This window comes from Artemia sp. Qi Xiang Cuo, chromosome 5 (genome assembly GCF_049724085.1).
Source record: "Artemia sp. Qi Xiang Cuo chromosome 5, ASM4972408v1, whole genome shotgun sequence".
In the NCBI taxonomy this organism is placed as follows: Eukaryota; Metazoa; Arthropoda; class Branchiopoda; order Anostraca; family Artemiidae; genus Artemia; species Artemia sp. Qi Xiang Cuo.
The window spans coordinates 30,550,127-30,576,764 of NC_142798.1; the positions used below are offsets into that span (position 1 = coordinate 30,550,127).

Here is a 26,638-nt window from a genome sequence, read left to right on the forward strand (position 1 = left end):
TAGGGTCCAAACCCCCTAACATACTTATTAAAAGTATGTTAACATAGAAGTCCGTTACGTATGCTAATTTGTATGTTACGTATATTTATTACTAATAAAAACGTTCGTAAACAAAATAAAACAAGTTTCGAGAAAGCCATTTAACCAAATAAAAGTAAACTAATATGACAATTTTGTTTTAATTATTCATGTACTGTGAGCCAAGATCAAAACCTACATTTATTCAAAAACGTTCAAAAATTAAATAAAAAAAACAAGTTTTTTTAACTGAAAGTAAGGAGCGACATTTAAACTTAAAACGAACAGAAATTATTCCGTATATGAAAGGGGCTGCCCCCTCCTCAACGCCTCGCTCTTTACGCTAAAGTTTGACTTTGTCTCACAACTCTATTTTTTAAAAAAAATAAAAAACTTAGCGTAAAGAGGGAGGCGTTGAGAAGGGGACAGCCCCTTTCATATACGGAATAATTTCTGTTCGTTTTAAGTTTTAATGTCGCTCCTTACTTTCAGTTAAAAAAACTTGTTTTTTTATTTAATCTTATATAAGAACGATGTTGGCACAATGTACTATGTATTATTTTTTCCTTTAGAGCAGGGCACTTCATATGGAAGGGGTCGTCGTAGAAAGTTCAAAAGGGACTCATTTGATCGGAAATTGAGAGTTCTAGTGTCCTTTTTAATAGTCAAAAGTGATTGGAGGGCAACTCGCCCCCCCCTACGCCCATCATTTCCCCAAACACATCCAAACACAATTTTGAGATAGCCATTTTGTTCAGCGTAGTTGATTTCCTGAATATGTTTTTGAGGAGGACACTCCCCCACAACCCTCAGGGCAAGGGTTTTAAGTTATGCCCTGGGGGCATATAAGATTCTTATAGAAGGCGTTGTTGTAGAAACTTCAAAAAAAGCTCATTCAATTGGAAATTCAAAGGGCTAGTGCCCTTTTTAATAGTGGAAAGTGATTGGAGGGCAACTAGCCTCCCCCAAGCCTATCATTCCCCCAAAAACATCCAATCCAAATTTTGAGATAGCCATTTTGTTCAGCGTAGTAAATTTCCAGATAGAAATATATTTTTGAGGAGGACACTCCCCCACAACCCTCAGGGCAAGGTTTATCACTTATGCCCTGGGGGCATATATGGTTTTTATAGAAGGAGTTGTCGTAGAAACTTCAAATAATACTCATTCGCTTGAAAATTCAAAGGGATAGAGTCCTTTTTTAATAGAGAAAAGTGACCGAAGGGCAACCCGCCCCCCCCTGCGCCACTTCGTCCCCCAAACACCTCAACGACAACGTTTGATATAGCCTTTTAGTTCTACGTAGTAGATTTCCAGATAGAAAATATGTTTTTTGAGAAGGATACACCCCCACAGCCCTCAGGGCAAGGGTTTTAAGTTATGCCCTGGGGGCATATAAGGTTTTTATAGAATGCAATGTTGTAGAAGCTTCAAAAAAAGCTCATTCGATTGGAAATTCAAAGGGCTAGTGCCCTTTTTAATTGTCGAAAGTGATTGGAGGGCAAATAGCCCCCCTCCCACGCCCACCATTCCCCAAACACATCCAATAAAAATTTTGAGATAGCCATTTTGTTCAGCGTAGTTGATTTCCAGATAGAAAATATGTTTTTGTGGTGGAGACTCCCCCAAAGCCCGCAGGGCAAGGATTATAAGTTATACATTGGGGACATATACGCTTTTCACTGAAATATTTGGCGAAGAAACTTGAGAAAGGGGACATTCGATATTAGATTGAAAGGGTTACTACCCTCTTTCATAATCGAAAGTGATAAGTTACATTTTTTGTTGTTGTTGTTGTTTAGACCAGGGCACGTCGTATCGAAGGAGTTGTCGTGGGAGCTTCGAAAAGGGCTCATTCGATTGAAAATAGAAAGGGTTGATGCCCTTTTTAATAGTCGAAAGTGATTTGAGGGCAACGAATCCCCCTTCCACTCTCCCACGCTCACCCTCCCTCACCCATCCTCCCATTTGCCCATTATGTTTAAAAACTAAATGTTGCCTTAAGATTAAATCAAAATGCAAGATTTTGATGCTAACTCCCAATAAGGCATCTCAGAACTATCCCAAGAATCACTGAGGGTATTATGTTCGAACTTTCAGGGCTACTTCTGCTCTAAAAATTTAACCAAATCGAAATAGCGTAAGTGTATCCAAGCTATCAAAGAAAGTAAACAGAGTTTTTCCGAATGGTATCAAGTTTTCCATTTCAGGTCAACTAGAGGAGGTATGAAACTAAATTAAACAGTACTATTTGTGTCCATATTTATAAAAGGGTGTATGTTGTTAAAAATTGCTGAAAATTTTTTTCCACCATACAAATAGCAGGCCAAACTATAAAGTCTTAAAAAACGAAAAGATTTAAAGTATTATTTTCTTTTTCCCTGAATAAGAGTTTCAAAGAAAAGTAAAGAACTCCATTAAACCAAAAATTAGCGAAAATAAAATCAAATAATCTACCGTGAAACGTGAAACTACCACAAATAAGCGTGAAACTACCACAAATCAGCATCGATAAATAAATGAAACCCAAAACGAACAGAAATTACAATAGATAACCGAGTCAAACTCAAAACGAGCAGAAATTAACATAAGTTGGGCGCAAAATCCCTATGCCTTCCCAAGGCCAGAACAAAATTTGCACTTTACAGAAAAAATACAAATGAATGCGCATTGTCAGTGTAATATACATATACTGATATTTAGTAATCAAAATGTTAATATTATTTGATTTATTAAATTTATAAAAGTAAAAACATGTATATTTTTTTGCCCTGAGGGCTGTTGTGTTTTGGGAAATAGTGGGCGTGGAAGGGGTGTTAGTTGCCTTCCAATCACTTTCGACTATTAAAAAGGGCACAAGCCACTCCAATTTCCAATCGAATGAGCCCTTTCGAAGTTTCTACAACTCCTTCGATACGAAATGCCCTGGTCTAAAAAAAAAAAAAATAATAATAAATAATACATTGTGCCAACATCGTTCTTTACTTAGGCTGCACTATTGCGCTGCCTATGATTGTGGAGCCGTGTTTAGCCATCTTTTGCTGCAAAACAAAAATACTGCAAAGCGATCAAAAATGGAACACTGTAGCCAGCAATGAATGATGGCTCCTGTATGCCCCTTGTACTTAATTATGGAGTCGCGTTTAGCCATTTTGTGCTGCAAACCACACATACTGCAAAGCGATCAAAAATGGAACACTATAGCCAGCAATGAATGATGACTCCTGTATGCCCATTTTACTTAACTATGGAGCCGCGTTTAGCCATGTTGTGCTGAAAAACAAAAATACCGCATAGCGATCAAAAATGGAACACTGTAGCCATCAATGAATGATGGCTCCTGTATGCCCATTTTACTTAATTGTGGAGCCGCGTTTAGCCATCTCGTGCTGCAAAACAAAAATACTACATAGCGATCAAAAATTGAACACTGTAGCCATCAATGAATGATGGCTCCTGTATGCCCATTTTACTTAATTGTGGAGCCGTGTTTAGCCATCTTGTGCTGTAAAACAAAAATACTGCATAGCGATCAAAAATTGAACACTGTAGCCAGTAGAGGTGACCCTAAAGCTCCCATGTGGCACCCCTGCTGCCACCTATAACTTTTTTGCACACCCAAATAAGGGCATAGCCTCCCTAGGGAGAACACGTGGTTAATGTGGGTCAATGACCTAAATTTCCAATGTCGACCTTGACATTCGCTGAGAGCGTGAAATTACAACAACAACAACATCGACCTTGGAACACCTGTGCTGTCGACCTCAATTCACCTATCGTGAATCAATAATTCCCCTTAGAAACAACATATTAATTTCCCCTTTCATGACAGATCAATCAACCAATGACATCATCTGTCAGACTTTAAAAATTTTCGCATAGAAACGATTCTCCAGGAATAGATCCAAGTCATTAATGTCTTTGCCTCGGAAACAACTCTTTTGGTCGAACTCCAAAGGATATTAATAGCCAAAGGCCATGGAAACAATTCTCCAAGAAACATCTTAGCGATGAATTGTTTTAGCGCGGGAATCAGGTTTCTTATTAATTTGAAATGCATTAGCGCAGAGATGCCAAAAACAAAAGGAACACGCTGAATTACGTTTAGGGATTATTTGGGCGAAACTGTTTTAGACAGGTTATGGAACTATTTCGGCGAAACAGTTAGAGACATTTTAAAAGATGATTTTTGAAGAGATTTTAGAAGAGAATTTAATGGTGAAACTCTGTGGTCGTTATAATACACAAGTTTCATTTGAACAGTGTTGTGAGGTCCTCTAACCCAACCCCAAAGGGTTCCAATCCTCCTACCCCAACCCCGAAGGAAGCCCCCGGTCCTCAAAGGCCCCCCAAGCTCCCAAAGGGCCACCGGTGCCCCCAAAGGCCCACCCAGACCCCCAAAGGCCATCCCCGGGCCCCCCAAAGGCCCATCGAGCTCCCAAAGGACCAACGGGGTCCCAAAGACCCTCCACCGGTCCCCAAATGTCCCCCAGGCCCCCAACTGCACCCTCCCCGGACCCCCAAAGGCCCTCCCTGTGCCCCAAAGGCCCTCCCTGTGCCCCAAAGGCCCTCCCTGTGCCCCAAAGGCCCTCCCCCGGCCCCCAAAGGTCCCCAGACCAGAGAAGCGCTGCCGGGATGCGCCGTGGGCCAGGAAAGCACCGCAGGATGCGCTGCAGGGATGCGCCGGGGGTCAGGAAAGCGCCGCAGGGGATGCGCCGCAGGGAGGCACCGCAGGAAAGCGCCGCAGGATGCGCCGCAGGGATGCGCCGCAAAAAAAGTAAACTAAAAAGTAAAAATTTCGAAATGTTATCCCCCAAACACCCTCCTCAGACCCCCAACTGCCCTCACCCGGTCCCCAAGGGTCCCCCCGAGCTCCCACCGAACCACCGGCCCTCAAGGGACCCACAGACCCTCACAGGCTCTCCCCGAGAACCCGTCTTTCGTTGATGTGTGTTGTCTGAAACCTATGATTTGGGATGTGTAGTTTGCTACTTCAGGCTTTTCTGAGCTAAGGTTTCCTAGTATTTCCTAGGTGAATGTTGTCTGAAACCAATAGTTTGGGATGAGTAGTTTGTTATTTCAGGCTTTTATGAGCTAGGTTTCTTAGCCTTTCATTGGTGTGTGTTGACTGAAACTTATGATTTGGGATATGTAGTTTGCTATTTTTGACTTTTCTGAGGTGGACTTCTTAGTCTTTCATAGGTGTGTGGTGTCTGAAACCTGTGATTTGGGATGTGTAGTTTGCTATTTTCGACTTTTCTGAGCTGGATTTCTTAGCCTTTCATAGGTATGCTTTGTCAGAAAATTATGATTTGGGATGTATAGTTTGCTATTTCAGGCTTTTCTGAGCTAAGGTTTTCTAGTATTTCGTAGGTGAATGTTGTCTGAAACCAATAGTTTGGGATGAGTAGTTTGCTATTTTTGACTTTTCTGAGCTAGGTTTCTTAGTCTTTCGTTGATGTGTGTTGACTGAAACCCATGATTTGGGATATGTAGTTTGGTATTTTTGACTTTTCTGAGTTGGATTTCTTTAGTCTTTCATAGGTATGTGTTGTCTGAAACCTATGATTTGGGATGGGTGGATTGCTACTTTTGAATTTTATGAGCTAGATTTCTTAGCCTTTCATAGGTGTTTGTTGTCTGAAACCTATAGTTTGGGATGACTAGTTTGCTATTTTTGACTTTTCTGAGCTAGGTTTCTTAGCCGTTCATAGGTGAGTGTTGTCTGAAACCTATGATTTGGGATATGTAATTTGCTATTTCCGACTTTTCATAACCGGATTTCTTAGTCTTTCGTAGGTGTGTGGTGTCTGAAACCTATGATTTGGGGTGTGTGGGTTGCTATTTTTTTGACTTATCTGAGCTGAATTTCTTAGCCATACGTAGGTGTGTTTTGACTGAAACCTATGATTTGGGATGGTTAATTTGCTATTTTTGACTTTTCTGAGCTAGATTTCTTAGCCTATCATATGTGTGTCCTTTCAGAAAATTATGATTTGGGAGGTGTAGTTTGCTTTTTGGACTTTTCAGAGCTAGGATTCTTAGTCACTCATAGGTGTTTGTTGTCTGAAACTTCGAGTTTGGGATGAGTAGTTGGCTATTTCAGACTTTTCTGAGCTAAGGTTTCTTAGTATTTCGTAGGTGAATGCTGTCTGAAACTTATGATTTGGGATATGTAAATTACTATTTCGGGCTTTTCTGAGTTGGATTTCTTAGTCTTTCATAGGTGTGTAGTGTCTGAAACCTATGATTTGGGATGTGTAGTTTGCTATTTTCGACTTTTCTGAGCTAGGTTTCTTAGCCTTTTATAGGTATGTGTTGTCAGAACATTATGATTTGGGATGTGTAGTTTGCTATTTCAGGCTTTTCTGAGCTATGGTTTTCTAGTATTTCGTAGGTGAATGTTATCTGAAACCAAGTTTGGGATGAGTAGTTTGCTATTTTTGACTTTTCTGAGCAAGTTTTCTTACTCTTTCGTTGGTGTGTGTTGACTGAAACCTATGATTTGGGATATGTAGCTTGCTATTTTTGACTTTTCTGAGCTGGATGTCTTAGTCTTTCATAGATGTGTGTTGTATGAAACCTATGATTTGGGGTGGGTTGATTGCAAATTTTTACATTTATGATATGGTTTTATTAGACATTCATAGGTGTTTGTTTTCTGAAAGCTATATGTTTGGATGTCTAGTTTGATATTTTTGACTTTTCTGAGCTAGGTTTCTTAGCCGTTCATAGGTGAGTGTTGTCTGAAACCTATGATTTGGGATATGTAATTTGCTATTTCTGACTTTTCATAACCGGATTTCGTAGTCTTTCGTAGGTGTGTGATGTCTGAAACCTATGATTTGGGGGTGTGTGGGTTGCTATTTTTTGACCTTTCTGAGCAGGATTTCATAGCCATTCGTAGGTGTGTGTTGACTGAAACCTATGATTTGGGATGGTTAATTTGCTATTTTTGACTTTTCTGAGCTAGATTTCTTAGCCTTTCATAGATGTGTCCTTTCAGAAAATTATGATTTGGGAGGTATAGTTTGCTTTTTGGACTTTTCAGAGCTAGGATTCTTAGTCACTCATAGGTGTTTGTTGTCTGAAACTTCGAGTTTGGGATGAGTAGTTGGCTATTTCAGACTTTTTTGAGCTAAGATTTATTAGTATTTCGTAGGTGAATGCTGTCTGAAACTTATGATTTGGGATATAGTATTTCGTAGGTGAATGCTGTCTGAAACTTATGATATGAGATATGTAAATTACTATTTTGGGCTTTTCTGAGTTGGATTTCTTAGTCTTTCTTATGTGTGTGATGTCTGAAACCTATGATTTGGGATGTGTAGTTTGCTATTTTCGACTTTTCTGAGCTAGGTTTCTTAGCCTTTCATAGGTATGTGTTGTCAGAAAATTATGATTTGGGACGTATAGTTTGCTATTTCAGGCTTTTCTGAGCGTAGGTTTTCTAGGATTTCGTAGTTGTCTTTTGTCAGAAACCTGGAATGCTGGATAAGTCGTTTTCTATTTTTTACCGTTGTGAGCTAGGTTTCTTAGTCTTTAGTTTGGGTGTGTTGACTGATACTTAGGATTTGGGAGATTTATTTTGCTATTTTATACTTTTTTTAGCTTGATTTATTAGCCTTTCATATGTGTGTGTTTACTGAAACATATGATTGGGATGAGTGGTTTGCTATTTTTGTCTTTTCTGATCTAGATTTATTATCAGTTCATAGGTGTGTGTTTTCTGAAACTTATGATTTGGGATGTGTATTTTTCTATTTGAGCTTTTAATATCTATGATTATTATTCCGTCATATGCGTTTGTTGTCTGAAACTTCTAGTTTGGGATGAGTAGTTTCGCTATTTCAGGCTTTTCTGAGCTAAGGTTTCTTAGTCTTTCATAGGTAAATGATGTCTGAAACCTATGATTTGGGATATGTAAATTACTATTTCGGGCTTTTCTGAGTGGGATTTCTTAGTCTTTCATAGGTGTGTGTTGTCTGAAACCTATGATTTGGGATGGGTGGATTGCTACTTTTGACTTTTCTGAGCTGAATTTCTTAGCCTTTCATAGGTGTTTATTGTCTGAAACCTATAGTTTGGGATGACTAGTTTGCTTTTTTTGACTTTTAAGAGCAAGGTTTCTTAGACGTTCATAGGTGAGTGTTGTCTGAAACCTATTTTTTGGGATATGTAAATTAATATTTCGGGCTTTTCTAAGCTAGATTTATTAGTCTTTCGTTGGTGTGTGTTCTCTGAAACCTATGATTTGTGATGGATGGATTGCTACTTTTGACTTTTCTGAGCTGGATTTCTTAGCCTTTCATAGGTGTTTGTTGTCTGAAACCTATAGTTTGGGATGACTAGTTTGCTATTTTTGACTTTTCTGAGCTAGATTTCTTAGCCTTTCATAGGTGTGTCATTTCAGAAAATAATGATTTGGGATATGTAACTTACTATTTCGGGCTTTTCTGAGTTGGATTTCTTAGTCTTTCATAGGTATGTGTTGTCTGAAACCTGTGATTTGGGATGTGTGGGTTGCTATTTTTTGACTTTTCCGAGCTGGATTTCTTAGCCGTTCATAGGTGAGTGCTGTCTGAAACTTATGATTTGGGATGGTTAATTTGCTCTTTCCGGCTTTTATTAGCTAGGTTTCATAGCCTTTCATAGGTGTATGTTGTCAGAAAATTACGATTTGGGATGTGTAGTTTGCTATTTGAACTTTTCAGAGCTAGGATTCTTAGTCCATCATAGGTGTTTGTTGTCTGAAACCAATAGTTTGGGATGACTAGTTTGCTATTTCAGACTTTTCTGAGCTAGATTTCTTAGCCGCTCATAGGAGTGTGTTGTCAGAAACTTATGATTTGGGATATGTAAATTACGTTTTCGGGCTTTTCTGAGTTGGACACTTCTAAATTTTTCCACACACGAAAACTTACACACAAACACGTCAAAACTTACACACACAAAAGCTTATACACACAAAAACTTAAACACACACACACACAAAAACTTACACCCACACGCAAAAACTTACACCCACACGCAAAAACTTACAAGCACACAAAAACTAACATTTACACAAAAACTTACACACACACTAAAACATACACACACGCACAAAAACTTACACACACACACAAAAACTTACACACACACACGAAAACTAACGCACACATACAAACACACACACACATACATACAAAAAACTTACACATGCACACGAAAACTTACATGCACAAAAAAACTTACATGCACACAAAAACTTACACACACGCACAAAATCTTACACGCACACACAAAAACTTACACACACACACGAAAACTAACACACACACACCAAAACTACACACACACACACACAAAAAATTACACACACACACATGAAAAATAACACACACACACACGAAAACTTACACACACACTCCAAAACTTACACACACAAAAACTTACACACACACACACACAAAAACTTACACATGCACACGAAAACTTACATGCACACAACAACTACATGCACACAAAAACTTACACACACACACACACACACACACACACACACACACACACACACACACACACGAAAACTTACACACACACGCCAGAACTTACACACACACAAAAACTACACACACACACACACACACTCACACACAAACTTACACATGCACACGAAAACTTACATGCACACAAAAACTTACATGCACACAAAAACTTACACACACACACACACACACACACACACACACACACACCCACAAACAAACACACACACGCACACGAACTTACACTCACACACAAAACTACACACACACTACACACACACACACACACACACACACACACACACACACACACACACACACACACACACACACACACACACACACACACACACACACACACACACACACACACACAAGATAGCAAAAAAACACACAACAAAAAACTCACAAACACACTCACAAAATATTAAAAACACACACACACACACACACACACAAAACTTACACACACACACACGAAAACTCACACACACACACGCCAAAACTTACACACACACAACCATAAACAAACACACAAACACACACACACAAACACAAACACACACACACACAAAAACTAACACCCACACACGCACACACACACAAACTTACAAACACACACACAAAACTTACACCCACACACAAAAGCTTAGACACACAAAAACTACACACACACACACAAAAACTTACACCCACATGCAAAAACTTACATGCACACAAAAACTTACATGCACACAAAAACTTACACACACACACAAAAACTAACACACACACACACAAAACTGACACACACACACAAAAAAACACACACACAAAAACAAACACACACACACACCCACAGACACACACACAAACTTACACATGCTCACGAAAACATACAATCACACACAAACTTACACACACACACACACACGCGAAAACTTACACACACACACACGTCAAAACTTACACACACAAAATCTTATACACACAAAAACTTACACACACACACAAAAAAAATTACACCCACAATCACAAACTTAAATTTACAAAAACACTTACATGCACACTAAATCTTACACACACAAAAACTTAAACTCATACACAAAAACTTACACACACACACAAAACTTACACACACACACACGAAAACTTAAACACACACACGAAAACATACACACACACACGCAAAAACTTAACAAAACAAACAAAATAATACGCACTTACCAAATAGCTGTTACAGTGTCTTAATTTTTCGTAGTTAATTTTGAATAACAGTTGTGAGATGCAATCGTTGGACTATTTCAGTAGTTACTTGTTGTGCTTTACCTTCTCACAGTTACATTCTCTTGATTTTTCGAAGTTCATTTTGAATTTCTGTCATGAAATGCAAGAGTTGGAAAATTGGGGTCTTAGTCCACCAGCCCGAATTGTGGAAATCCACTAGCTCAGTATTGGGGTCCCAGTCCACCAGCCTGAATGGTGGAAATTCACTAGCTCAGAATTTGGGTCTTAGTCCACCAGCCTGAATGGTGTAAATCCACTAGCTCAATATTGGGGTCTCAGTCCACCAGTCTGAATGGTGGAACTTCACTGTTTAAGTTAGGTTAGGTTAACTTATCATGAGCGATCATGATAAGTTAACGTAAAATTTTACGGCTAGTATGTTAAGGTTAGATTAGATTAATTTATGGTATGTTAAGTTATGTTATGTTAGCACATGTACTATTCACTTAGGTTAGCTTAGGTTAGGTGAGAGACAGGCAAAAAGTTAGGTGTATGATTAGGTTAGTTTAGGTTAGATTAAGTTAGGTTAGGTTAAGTTAGGTTAGGCTAGGTTAGCCTACGTACGCGCGCGTACGTAGGCTAAACTAGGCTAACCTAACTTGACCTATCCTAACTTAATCTAACCTAACCTAATCATACACCTAACTTTTTGCCTGTCTCTCACCTAACCTAAGCTAACCTAAGTGAAGCGTACATGGGCTAACCTCACCTAACTTAACCGACCCTAACTTAATCGACACTAACCTAACCATACTCGCCGTAAACGTTTAGTTTAACTTATCCTGAGCGCTCATGATAAGTTAACCTAACCTAACTTAAACAGTGAATTTCCACCATTCAGACAGGTGGACTGAGACCCCAATATTGAGCTTAGTGGATTTCCACCATTCAGGCTGGTGGACTAAGACCCCAATTCTGAGCTAGTGAAGTTTCACCGTTCAGGCTGGTGGACTGGGACCCCAATAATGAGCTAGTGGATTTCCACCATTCGGGTTGGTGGACTAAGACCACAATTTTCCAACTCTTGCATTTCATGACATAAATTCAAAATGAATTTTGAAAAATAAAGAAAATTTAACTGTGAGAAGGCAAAGCACAACAAGTCACTACTGAAATATTCCAACTCTTTCATTTCACGACAGGAATTCAAAATGAAATTTGAAAAATTAAGACACTGTAACTGGGATATGGTAAGCGTGTAAGTTTTTGTGTGTGTGTAAGTTTTGGTGTGTGTGTGTGTAAGTTTTCGTGTGTGTGCGTAAGTTATCGTGTGTGTGTGTGTAAGTTTTTGTGTGTGTGTGTAAGTTTTTGTGCGTGTGTGTAAGTTTTTGTGTGTGTAAGTTTTTGTGTGCATGTAAGTTTTTGTGTGCATGTAAGTTTTTGCGTGTGGGTGTAAGTTTTGTGTGTGTGTGTGTGTAAGTTTTTGTGTGTCTAAGATTTTGTGTGTGTAAGTTTTGAGGTGTGTGTGTGTAAGTTTTCGTGTGTGTGTGTGTGTGTGTGTGTAAGTTTTTGTGTTCATTTTAGTTTTCGTGTTCTTGTGTGAGTGTGTGTGTGTGTGTGTGTGTGTGTGTGTGTGTGTGTGTGTGTGTGTGTGTGTTTTTGTGTTTGTGTGTGTGTTTTTTTGTGTGTGTTTGTGTTTTTGTGTGTGTGTTTAAGTGTTTGTGTGTGTGTTTAAGTTTTTTTGCGTGTGTGTCAGTTTTTGTGTGTGTGTGTAAGTTTTTTTGTGGATGTAAGTTTTTGTGTGCATGTAAGTTTTTGCGTGAGTGTGTTAGTTTTTTTGTGTGTGTGTGTAAGTTTTTGTGTGTCTATTATTTTGTTCGTGGGTGTAAGTTTTTGTGTGTGTTTGTAAGTTTGTGTGAGTGTTTGTGTGTTTGTGTGTGTATGTTTTTTTGTGTGTGTTTATTTATGTTTGTGTGTGTGTGTTTGTGTGTGTGTGTAAGTTTTGGCGTGTGTGTGTGATTTTTGGTGTGTGTGTGTGTATGTTTGTGTGTGTGTGTGTGTGTGTGTGTTTGTATTTTTTTTGGCGTGTGCTTGTGAGTTTTTTGTTTTGTTCTTGTGTTTGTTTTTTTTTGTGTGTGTGTGTGTGTATATGTGTGTGTAAGTTTTTGTGTGTGTAAGTTTTGGCGTGTGTTTGTAATTTTTCGTGTGCGTGTGTGTGTGTGAGTTTTTTGTGTGTGTGTGTGTGTGTGTAAGTTTTTGTGTGCATGTAAGTTTTTGTGTGCATGTAAGTTTTCGTGTGCATGTGTAAGTTTGTGTGTGAGTGTGTGTGTGTGTGTGTGTAAGTTTTTGTGTGTGTGTGTAAGTGTTGGTGTGTGTGTGTAAGTTTTCGTGTGTGTGTGTGTGTGTGTGTGTGTGTGTGTGTGTGTGTGTGTGTGTGTGTAAGTTTTTGTGTGCATGTAAGTTTTTGTGTGCTTGTAAGTTTTCTTGTGCATGTGTATGTTTTTGTGTGTGTGTGTGTGTAAGTTTTTGTGTGTGTAAGTTTTGGCGTGTATGTGTAAGTTTTCGTGTGTGTGTGTGTAAGTTTTCATGTGTGTGTGTGTAAGTTTTGTGTGTGTGTGTGTGTTTTGTGTGTGTGTAAGTTTTCGTGTGTGTGTGTAAGTTTTTGTGTGTGCGTGTAAGATTTTGTGCGTGTGTGTAAGTTTTTGTGTGCATGTAAGTTTTTATGTGCATGTAAGTTTTCGTGTGCATGTGTAAGTTTTTTGTCTGTATGTGTGTGTGTGTGTGTATGTGTGCGTCAGTTTTTGTGTGTGTGTTTGTTTTTGTGTTTGTGTGTAAGTTTTTGTGTGTGTGTGTTATTTTGAGTGTTTGTGTTAGTTTTGTGTAAATTTCAGTTTTTTTGTGAATGTAATTTTTTTAGTTTGGGTGTAAGTTTTTTCGTGTGGGTGTAAGTTTTTGTATGTGTGTGTGTGTGTAAGTTTTTGTGTGTCTAAGCTTTTGTGTGTGTAAGTTTTGACGTGTGTGTGTGTAAGTTTTCGTGTGCGGAAAAATTTAGAAGTGTCCAACTCAGAAAAGCCCGAAAACGTAATTTACATATCCCAAATCATAAGTTTCAGACAACACACTCCTATGAGCGGCTAAGAAATCTACCTCAGAAAAGTCTGAAATAGCAAACTAGTCATCCCAAACTATTAGTTTCAGACAACAAACACCTATGATGGACTAAGAATCCTAGCTCTGAAAAGTTCAAATAGCAAATTACACATCCCAAATCATAAGTTTCAGACAGCATACACCTATGAAAGGCTATGAAACCTAGCTAATAAAAGCCGGAAATAGCAAATTAGCCATCACAAATCATAAGTTTCAGACAGCACTCACCTATGAACGGCTAAGAAATCCAGCTCGGAAAAGTCAAAAAATAGCAACCCACGCATCCCAAATCATAGGTTTCAGACAACACATACCTATGAAAGACTAAGAAATCCAACTCAGAAAAGCCCGAAATAGTAATTTACATATCCACAATCATAATTTTCTGAAAGGACACACCTATGAAATGTTAAGAAATCTATCTAAGAAAAGCCCAAAACATCAAAGTAGTCATCGCAAGCTCTATGTTTCAGACAACACACAAATAAGAAAGGCTATGAAATGCAGCTCAGAAATGTCAAAGGTAGAAATCAATCAATCAAACATCGTAGATTTCAGACAACACGCACCAATGAAAGACTAAGAAATCTAGCTTAGAATAACCCCGAAATAGTAATTTACATATCCCAAATCATATGTTTCAGAAAAGACTCACATATGAAAGGCTAAGAAAAATATCTCAGAAAAGTCAAAAATAGCAAACTAGTCATCCCAAACTAAAGGTTTCAGACAATAAACACCTATGAAAGGCTAAGAAATCCAGCTCAGAAAAGTCAAAAGTAGCAATCCACCCATCCCAAATCATAGGTTTCAGACAACACACACCTATGAAAGACTAAGAAATCCCACTCAGAAAAGCCCGAAATAGTAATTTACATGTCCCAAATCATAGGTTTCAGACATCATTCACCTATGAAAGACTAAGAAACCTTAGCTCAGAAAAGCCTGAAATATCGAAACTACTCATCCCAAACTAGAAGTTTCAGAGAACAAACGCCTAGGACGGACTAAGAATCATAGCTCTGAAAAGTTCAAATAGCAAACTACACATCCCAAATCATAAGTTTCAGACAACACACACCTATGAACGGCTAAGAAATCTAGCTCAGAAAAGACAAAAATAGCAATCCACCCATCCCAATCATAGGTTTCAGACAACACACACCTATGAAAGACTAAGAAATCCAGCTCAGAAAAGTCAAAAATAGCAAACTACATATCCCAAATCATAGGTTTCAGTCAACACACACCAACGAAAGTCTAAGAAACCTAGCTCAGAAAAGTCAAAAATAGCAAACTACTCATCCCAAACTATTGGTTTCAGACAACATTCACCTACGAAATACTAGAAAACCTTAGCTCAGAAAAGCCTGAAATAGCAAACTACACATCCCAAATCATAAGTTTCTGACAACACACCTATGAATGGCTAAGAAACCTAGCTCAGAAAAGTCGAAAATAGCAAACTACACATCCCAAATCATAGGTTTCAGACATCACACACCTATGAAAGACTAAGAAATCCAACTCAGAAAAGCCCGAAATAGTAATTTACATATCCCATATCATAAGTTTCAGACAGAATTAAACTACTAAATAATATATCCAAAATCATAAGTTTCAGACAGCATTCACCTACGAAATACTAAGAAACCTTAGCTCATAAAAGTCTGAAATAGCCAACTACTCATCCCAAACTCGAAGTTTCAGACAACAAACACCTATGAGTGACTAAGAATCCTAGCTCTGAAAAGTCCAAAAAGCAAACTATACCTCTCAAATCATAATTTTCTGAAAGGACACACCTATGAAAGGCTAAGAAATCTAGCTCAGAAAAGTCAAAAATAGCAAATTAACCATCCCAAATCATAGGTTTCAGTCAACACACACCTACGAATGGCTATGAAATCCTGCTCAGAAAAGTCATAAAATAGCAACCCACACACCCCCAAATCATAGGTTTCAGACATGACACACCTACGAAAGACTAAGAAATCCGGTTATGAAAAGTCAGAAATAGCAAATTACATATCCCAAATCATAGGTTTCAGACAACACTCACCTATTAAAGGATAAGAAACCTAGCTCAGAAAAGTCAAAAGTAGCAATCCAGTCACCCCAAAGCATAGGTTTCATACACCACACATCTACGAAAGACTAAGAAATCCAGCTCAGAAAAGTCAAAAATAGCAAACTACATATCCCAAATCATAGGTTTCAGTCAACACACACCAACTAAAGACTAAGAAACCTAGCTCAGAAAAGTCAAAAATAGCAAACTACTCATCCCAAACTAATGGTTTCAGACAACATTCACCTACGAAATACTAGAAAACCTTAGCTCAGACAAGCCTGAAATAGCAAACTACACATCCCAAAACATAAATTACTGACATCACATTAATATTAAAGTCTTAGATACCTATCTAAGAAAAGTCTAAAATAGCAATCTACACATCCCAAATCATAGGTTTCAGACACTACACACCTATGAAAGACTAAGAAATCCAACTCAGAAAAGCCCGAAATAGTAATTTACATATCCCAAATCATACGTTTCAGACAGCATTCACCTAGGAAATACTAAGAAACCTTAGCTCAGAAAAGTCTGAAATAGCCAACTACTCATCCCAAACTCGAATTTTCAGACAACAAACACCTATGAGTGACTAAGAATCCTAGCTCTAAAAAGTCCAAAAAGCAAACTACACCTCCCAAATCATAATTTTCTGAAAGGACACACATATGATAGGCTAAGAAATCTAGCTCAGAAAAGACAAAAATAGCAAATTAACCATCCCAAATCATAGGTTTCAGTCAACACACACCTACGAATGGCTAAGAAATCCAGCTCAGAAAAGTAAAAAAATAGCAACCCACACATCCCAAATCATAGGTTTCAGACACCACACACCTACGAAAGACTAAGAAATCCGGTTATGAAAAGTCGGAAATAGCAAATTACATATCCCAAATCATAGGTTTCAGACAAAACTCACCTATGAACGGCTAAGAAACCTAGCTCAGAAAAGTCAAAAATAGCAAACTAGTCATCCCAAACTATAGGTTTCAGACAACAAACACCTATGAAAGGCTAAGAAATCCAGCTCAGAAAAGTCAAAAGTATCAATCCACCCATCCCAAATCATAGGTTTCAGACAACACCCACCTATGAAAGACTAAGAAATCCAGCTCAGAAAAGTCAAAAATAGCAAACTACATATCCCAAATCATCGGTTTCAGTCAACACACATCAACGAAAGTCTAAGAAACCTAGCTCAGAAAAGTCAAAAATAGCACACTATTCATCCCAAACTATTGGTTTCAGACAACATTCACCTACGAAATACTAGAAAACATTCGATAAGAAAAGGATTAAATAGCAAACTATACATCCCAGATCATAATTTTCTGACAATGCATACCCATGAAAGTCTAAGAAATCCAGTTCAGAAAAGTCGAAAATAGCAAACTACACATCCCAAATCATAGGTTTCATTCACCACACACCTATGAAAGAATAAGAAATCCAACTCAGAAAAGTCAAACATAGCAAACTACATATCCCAAATCATAAGTTTCAGTCAACATACACCAACGAAAGGCTACGAAACCTAGCTCATAAAAGCCTGAAATAGCAAACTACTCATCCCAAACTATTGGTTTCAGACAACATTCACCTAGGAAATACTAGGAAACCTTAGCTCAGAAAAGCCTGAAGTAGCAAACTACACATCCCAAATCATAGGTTTCAGACAACACACATCAACGAAAGACGGGTGCTCGGGGAGAGCCTTTGAGGGTCTGTGGGTCCCTTGCGGGCCGGTGGTCCTTTGGGAGCTCGGGGGGACCTTTGGGGACCGGGGGAGGGCCTTTGGGGGTCTGAGGAGGGCGTTTGGGGGATAACATTTCGAAATTTTTACTTTTTAGTTTACTTTTTTTTGCGGTGCACCCCTGAGGCACATCCTGCGGTGCCTCCCTGCGGCGCATCCCCTGTGGCGCTTTCCTGACCCGCGGCGCATCCCTGCAGCACATCTCTGCGGCGCTTTCCTGGCCCACGGCGCATCCCGGCGGCGCTTCTCTGGTCCGGGGGACCTTGGGGGGCCGGGGGTGGGCCTTTGGGGCACTGGGAGGGCCTTTGGGGGTCCGGGGGGGCAGTTGGGGGGCCGGGGGACATTTGGGGACCGGTGGAGGGCCTTTGGGACCCCGTTGGTCCTTTGGGAGCTCGATGGGCCTTTGGGGGGCCCGGGGATGGCCTTTGGGGGTCTGGGTGGGCCTTTGGGGGCGCCGGTGGCCCTTTGGGAGCTTGGGGGACCTTTGAGGACCAGGGGATGGCCTTTGGGGGTCTGGCTGGGCCTTTGGGGGCGCCGGTGGCCCTTTGGGAGCTTGGGGGGCCTTTGAGGACCGGGGGCTTCCTTCGGGGTTGGGGTAGGAGGATTGGAACCCTTTGGGGTTGGGTTAGAGGACCTCACAACACTGTTCAAATGAAACTTGTGTATTATAACGACCACAGAGTTTCACCATTAAATTCTCTTCTAAAATCTCTTCAAAAATCATCTTTTAAAATGTCTCTAGCTGTTTCGCCGAAATAGTTCCATAACCTGTCTAAAACAGTTTCGCCCAAATAATCCCTAAACGTAATTCAGCGTGTTCCTTTTGTTTTTGGCATCTCTGCGCTAATGCATTTCAAATTAATAAGAAACCTGATTCCCGCGCTAAAACAATTCATCGCTAAGGTGTTTCTTGGAGAATTGTTTCCATGGCCTTTGGCTATTAATATCCTTTGGAGTTCGACCAAAAGAGTTTTTTCCGAGGCAAAGACATTAATGACTTGGATCTATTCCTGGAGAATCGCTTCTATGCGAAAATTTTTAAAGTCTAACAGATGATGTCGTTGGTTGATTGATCTGTCAAGAAATGGGAAATTAATTTGTTGTTTCTAAGGGGAATTATTGATTCACGATAGGTGAATTGTGGTCGACAGAACAGGTGTTCCAAGGTCGATGTGGTTGTTATTGTTGTAAGTGCACTCTCTCAGCGACTGTCAAGGTCGTTGTTGTTGTTGTTGACACCTTGGAAATTTAGGTCATTGACCCCATTAGCCACGTGTTCTCCCTAGGGAGGCTATGCCCTTATTTGGGTGTGCAAAAAAGTTATAGGTGGCAGCAGGGGTGCCACATGGGAGCTTTAGGGTCACCTCTACTGTAGCCATCAATGAATGATGGCTCCTGTATGCCCATTTTACTTAATTGTGGAGCCGTGTTTAGCCATGTTGTGCTGCAAAACAAAAATACCGCATAGCAATCAAAAATGGAACACTGTAGCCATCAATGAATGATGGCTCCTGTATGCCCATTTTACTTAATTGTGGAGCCGCGTTTAGCCATCTTGTGCTGTAAAACAAAAATACTGCATAACAATCAAAAATGGAACATTGTAGCCATCAATGAATGATGGGACTGGCAAGATTGAAATTGAGAGAAAGCTATGAGATAGCCTAAACTTAAAACTAAACTTCCACGTTTGTTATGCATTCGCATGTTTCTCTCTTTATGTGTGCATGGGTTGTGTGCCAGTTTTCCTCAATTGCCGCATTTTCCTGTATTCGCTGCTTGCAACAAGAATATTAACTGTTTAGTGATATTATAGCACCAGTGAAAGAAGTATTTGTAATGGATTTCTTAATGAAGCCGTCTTATACTATATGCTCAATTTCAGTTATGGATATAAGAAAACATGACGGGAAATCAACAAGGCGCACTAAATCTTTCAAAGAAGTAAAAGATGATTTTTTGGAAATTTTAGGAGGTTTCAAACAGCAAAAGGTAAAAAAGTTATTCTTTAAAATTATTTTTGTTCGATCCAAAAAAGGAATTTTTCAATTTTTTGATTTTATTTTGTTAAGTAGCATGTTGACTATTTATCTTCAGATATAAGGAAAACGAATGTTTTTCACTTTCTTTAGGTACTTTTTTTGGTAAACTTTGGATTTTCAAATTGTAGTTTCAATGCTTGGTACCTTTTTTTTTAGTTTCAAATAGAATGATTTGCATAAGAGTTTCTGAAATGCCTTCAAATATGACAAAAGTACAAATGCTATAGCACAGTTAACCAAAAACTGCTAACGAAACTTTTACGGCTATTATTTGGGGGCTTCAATTAGCAAAAGTTGAAAAAGAGCAAGATTTTTTTTTTGTAGTTTCTAGACAAGGCTATATACAAGAAGGAGGCTTCTGGTTTTACCCCTCCCCCTCCGAAAATTGTTCTCCGACCATTGAAAACTTAAAAAATGCATTGGGCAATAGACAAATTTTTGATGCGTTTTTAAGGGTTTTTTTCCGCCTCCTCTTCTCCCGAGAATAAAAGAAACTAACCCCGTGAACAATTATCTGGATAGTCAAAGGACATGGGATGTATAATATTTTTTTTCTCAGCATTATTGGGGGTGGGGGGGCAACTGCCCCCCTTGCCACCCCAAAACGACGCCCCTGCTCGTGAGTGTTTATTTTTTATGAACTAATTTAGATAGTTGGTAATAATGACTAGTCAGTCGGTAAAATCCATTGCCTCCTCCTTGTTAAGCAGTTTGCCTAGTGATGGCTCTGTTTGGTACCAGACCAATTACCTTGGAGGTCATTACTATCATTACATCATCATTACAGCATTACATATATCACGAATTTGTGCTTATTTTTCTTTTTTTTTATGAAGTAATTGTAATAGCAATATAATCCAATCGGTAAACATGAAAAACCAGTCGGTAAAATCCATGGCCCCCCCCCCCAATATTTTGGCTAGTAGCAACTCGGGTCAGTACCAGATTAGGTTCACGAAGAATATTTACTTCTTAGTCCCAGCCTGTTGTCTCTGTGCATTCCCATCATAGGGCAACTCTTCTACAATTGCCAATCATTTCATATTTTCGAATAATTTTTTTTAACCTTCATCTTACTCTGCTATGATAACTCAACCTCCAAAAACACGAAAAGGAATGAAAATAAAGTGAAACGTAAAAATAAATGCTATCGTATATTCTACACCACAAAATCTCGGAATATAGGTTCAATATTCCCAAATTTCTTCTTTTCTTCATTATTTAATTTTTAATGCTCTTTTTGGCTGTTGAATTTTACATGAGCGGATATTTTCGGTGGGGGGGGGATACTCCTAGCGCCTCTATTAGGTTGGCGATTCCGTAAATAGCCTTTGTGGGGATCAGTGCGATGTATTTATTGAATGCTTAATTCATTACGAAAAATATCATCCAAGATCCTTTTATGCCCCAAGGAGTACGGCAATTTAAAAATTTTTGCTGCTCATACCTGCTTATTAGGCATCAAATGTTCCTTAGTTTTGCTTCGGCGCAAGCAGCCCCTGAAAAAACACATACATCAAGCTTATCAGCTACTCATGCCAGAAAGTCCATGTTTGAACCACCGTAACCTGCTATAATAGCAGTTTATTTAATTGGTTAGTTTTAGATATTGTAACCTTTGGTTGAATTTTCTGCAAGTATTTTTCTTTAATGCGATAGATTTATTAATGGAACCCTTTTCCACAAGTATTTTCGTCAGGCAATTAAAAAGCGTACCGCCACTTCGCACATATTTCGGAATGATGATTTTCAGTCACGTGTGACAAGCTTCCATTGTGTGGTGTATGCCATATGACATATATTTTTTTTTAATTTATATTTTTTTTTATATTTTTATTTTTTTTATATTTTATTTGATTTTTTTTTTATTTTTTTATTTTTTTTATATTTATATTTTTTTATATTTTTATCATTTATATTTTTTTAATATTTAATTGACTTTATAAATTTAATTGACTTATTTAATTGACAATATAAATATTATAACTGGTAGACCCCTCAGTACGAAGTTATTGTTTTAACAACTTGGTGTATATAAATTTTGATAGTGTGCAGGTCCTTAGTTTGAACAACTTACTCTTGCTACGTAGTTCTACTAATATTTTTCTATTTGCCTATGCGATTTTCGTTCCGCTTCCGCTTAAATTCCTTAGGCATGTGGCAACTTATCTCATGTTTTAACCACAATCCAACCCACATCATCAGTGTCATTTCCTCAAGTCACCACAGTCACTTCATTGACTATGTGTCACAGTTCATATAATTATCCAGTATGATCATTCCCTATCTCACTCATTATAAAAACCCGGACCGGGGTGCGAGTGCTCCAGAGAACGTAGAAACATAAGCGGCGTCAGATCTTTTCACGGGTAGACAAGTCAGACGCGAAACAATCGGAAACAAGTGGAAACCCGCTATTACGAGTAATGCACTTTGCGCGAAACAATCGGAAACAAGTGGAAACCCGCTATTAATAACTGCACGAAGAAGTGGGAGGAGCTTTTTTGTTCGCACCGAGAACGAAGACCAGAAATGATCTGCGATAAGCTTACTGGATAATTATATGAACTGTGCTATATGTATACAAAATAAAATATATAATGTATATATATAATATATACAATATACATATATATATATATATATATATATATATATATATATATATATATATATATATATATATATATATATATATATATATATATATATATATATATATATATATATATATATATAATATATATTTTATATATGTGCAATAACTAGAAATGGATACGTTAGGCCGGAGAAAGCAGTCTGTGTTGAATTTTGCTGTATTAAATATACAAGGATTATCTTTGGCGCAGCTTCAGGTTCCACATCCTGAGGATCAGGTGGGTGTTACACTTTATGCTGACTAATCAAGAAAATTTTTTTAAGGAAAGTGGGTAACCCAAATTGGGTTACCCAAAGGGGTACTGCCCTCTTAAACCCGACTTTTAAAAATAAGTTACACAGTTACTTCATTGACTATATGTATACAAAATAAAATATATAATGTATATATACAATATACATACATATATATATATATATATATATATATATATATATATATATATATATATATATATATATATATATATATATATATATATATATATATATATATATATATATATATATATATATATATATATATATATATATATATATATATATATATATATATATATATATATATATATATATATATATATATATATATATATATATATATATATATATATATTATATATCTATATATATATATAGACCAGAAATGATCTGCGATAAGCTTACTGGATAATTATATGAACTGTGCTATATGTATACAAAATAAAATATATAATGTATATATATAATATATACAATATACATATATATATATATATATATATATATATATATATATATATATATATATATATATATATATATATATATATTTATATATTTATATATTTGCGATAACTAGAAATGGATACGTTAGGCCGGAGAAGGCAGTCTGTGTTGAATTTTGCTGCATTAAATATACAACGATTATCTTTGGCGCAGCTTCAGGTTCCACATCCTGATGATCAGGTGGGTGTTACACTTTATGCTGACTAATCAAGAAAAAAATTTTTCAAGGAAAGTGGGTAACCCAAATTGGGTTACCCAAAGGGGTACTGCCCTCTTAAACCCGACTTTTAAAAATAAGTTCAAATTTTGCGTGTTGTTGTTTCGAGAAAAAGACATCATTTAGTGTATTTGTTTTCCAAAATAAGGTATTATTATGCAAAACAAACTATCATCTCAGCAATGACTATCATCTCGCTCCTTACTTACGGTTCGTTACCACGAACTGTTTGATTAGTCACGTTTTTCAATTGCTTCTATTATACAGTGTTCAAAAATGTTATTATTCCATTTACACATATAGAAAAGTAATTTAAACAGGCTTTGAGACAATGTATTCGATTTGTTAAGAAATAATTTAATATTGTTTATTAAAATAATTAAAAAAGTTATTTTTTAAACCCAAAAAAATAAATTGAAAAAGATTATTGAGATCATGACTTGCAAATCCAAAACGACTGCATGCCTCTATGACTCATTACTAACATTAACTGCGAAGTACTAATTTTTGTTGGTGTTAACTTACAGCCCTTTCCCCGGGAGCTGTGGGGGGAGGGGGAGGATCATGTAATCCCCACAGGCATAATTATTGAACCTTTAAACTATGCTGAAAAAAATACAAAACGTCGTCAATTTAGTCCTATACAGCTTACAGAAAATACTTACTTTTTGTTGAAACTAACCCCCCCCCCCCCAAAAAAAAAGATCCCGGAATCTTTCAAATACTATGTCAAATATGCCATTGAAATTGCCACTGTTAAGTATTCCATTGAAAGTCTTGGTGTGGAAGTTGCCACCTCAGCAGTGATGTCTCCTCTCTTTTTTAACCTTGACAATAGACCATAGGGAAATTGTGGATCGATGGTTTAGAGCACAGGGCAAAATTCTTGATAGCTCTTTCATGGCTGGTGCTCATGTATACCTGATTTTCATAAGTTCGGCTTGATAACACCTGGGGTAAGTTAAAGTCGGCAATTTTTTCTATCATTCTCGGATTGAAGAAGGCCAGGAAACGTGAAAATTAAAGCATTTAAGTCAGCATCATTAATTGCCTTTATCTGGGGATATATGGTCTATCATCATGATTAATTAAGTAATATGTCATGATTAGTAAAATCTGATCATGATTAGTATTTGTAATATATGTCTCTGGTCAGTATCAGCAAACTAGTAAAGAGTGATATGCCGACCATGCTGATCAAATTTTTACTCTGAGCTTTCAAAGAAACTGCCTAATGAAACGATGGATCAAAATTTAGACTTAGACTATTATAGATAGCATAGATATAGTATAGATAGTTAGATAGACATGTGTGTTTAAAAGCCAGTGATCATATTCACAAAACAACAATATCCAACAAAAGTAATTTCTTTCACATTTCCTCTCCAATCTCTATAAAAAAATTTATTTACAATAAATACGTCTCCTGAAGTAGAAATGCAAATACCTGGAGTGGCGTAATGTCTACTACTACTACTACTACTAGTAGCAACTCACTGCAGTACCTCTCCGCCGTGGGCCAACATAGCTACACACGCTCCTTCTCCATCCCAATCTACTCAAAGGCTCCCTATTTTCACCCTACCAGGAAGTTTCCATTTCCCTTAAGTCTTTCTTTACGACATCCTCCCACCCCAACAGTGGACGACCTGGTTTCCGTTTAGCCCTAGACGGTCGACCGAAAAGGATTATTTTTGGCAATCTATCATCCTTCATAACTTGCCCCGGGAATCCAAACCTTTCTCTCATTATAACCCTATAAGGCGGGATTGAACCACACTTTTCGTACAGCCTAGTGTTTGAAATACAGTCAGGCAGTCGGGTACCCAAAACAATCCGTAGGCAATTTTTCTGAAAAACGTCTAGCAAATCTTCCTTCGTTTTTCGGAGCGCCCATGCTCCAGAACCATATTTGACCACTGTCATCACTGTATCTTCCAATATTATAATCTTGGTTCACAGACTTATCTTTCTATACTTCCAAAGTTTTTTCGATTTAAAAAAACACACTGAGCCTTGGTTATTCTACTTTTAACATATTCAAGGCACCGGCCGTTTTTACTAATAATACTACCAAGGTAAGTGAATCTACCCGCTTGATTGTTCTTTTCGTTACCCAACGTCACCTTTTCATGTTAACTTTTTCCTAGCGACTTATCTTCTTCACATTAATTTTCGAACCTATTCTAGCACCCTGAACTCGCAAAACCTCTAAAAGTTCATTTATTTTGCTCATACTTTTATCTGAGATGCTCAAATCATCAGCATAATCTAAGTCCAGGAAAGTTTTTTCTTCCCCATTTGATTCCGTGTTCTCCCATTGCCTTACCTGTGCACCTTAAGACAAAGTCCATCAAAATGATCCTTATAAATGGGCATAGACACAACCCTGCTTAACTCCTAATTTAGCGCGAAACCAGCAGCTAACTAAGGAGCTACCATCTCAATAGTAACCAAAACTCTAAAAGCCGTAATTTTGATACCAATAAATACATCAATGGAATCAGACTTTTATGATGATTTCAAATATATAAGTTTCATTAAATTTAGTCTTACCCGTTAAAAGTTATGTGCTTGAGAAAATTTGCCTTATTTCGAAAAACGGGGGGAAACAACCCCTAAAAGTCATAGAACTTTAATGAAAATCACACCATCAGATGTAGCATATTAGAGAACCCTATTATATAGAAGTTTCAACCTCCTTGCTGCAAAAATGTGGAATTTTGTATTTTTTGCCAGAAGAAACATCACGGGTACGTGTTTTTTTTTTCCCTCAGGGGTGATTGTATCGATCAAATAGTCCTAGAATATTGTGTCAGGGTTCATCTGAACGGAAAGTAAAAGTTCTAGTGCCCTTTTTAATTGACCAAAAAAACTGGAGGGCAACTTGGCCCCCTCCCACGCTAATTTTTTTTTCCCGAAGTCAACCAATCAAAATTTTGAGATAGCCATTTTGTCAGCATTGTCGAAAATCTAATAAATATGTCTTTGAGGATCACTTAATCCCCCATAGTTCCCGGGGCGAAGGGCTGTAAGTTATGAACTTTGCCCATTGTTTACACATAGTATTGGTGAATGGGAAGTATACAGACGTTTCAGGAGGGATTTTTTTCTGGTGGGGGGGGTGGGGGGGATTACGGGGGAGGATCTTTCAATTGGGGTTGTCTCCGTGAGGGAAGTGACATTCTTATGAAGGGGGCGCCGGTAGGTGGAAAC

The 26,638-nt window shown here is 37.8% G+C and overlaps 1 protein-coding gene across 1 annotated transcript in view; it reads left to right on the plus strand.

Moving 5' to 3' along the window:
* LOC148952023 (uncharacterized) overlaps nucleotides 1–26,638 on the plus strand; it is a 109,874-nt gene that overhangs the window by 44,939 nt on the left and 38,297 nt on the right. The window contains exon 2 of the mRNA XM_089088807.1: nucleotides 19,623–19,729. Coding sequence (XP_088944933.1) covers nucleotides 19,625–19,729 — 105 coding nt within the window. The 5' untranslated portion in view covers nucleotides 19,623–19,624. The remainder of the gene's footprint in view (nucleotides 1–19,622; nucleotides 19,730–26,638) is intronic.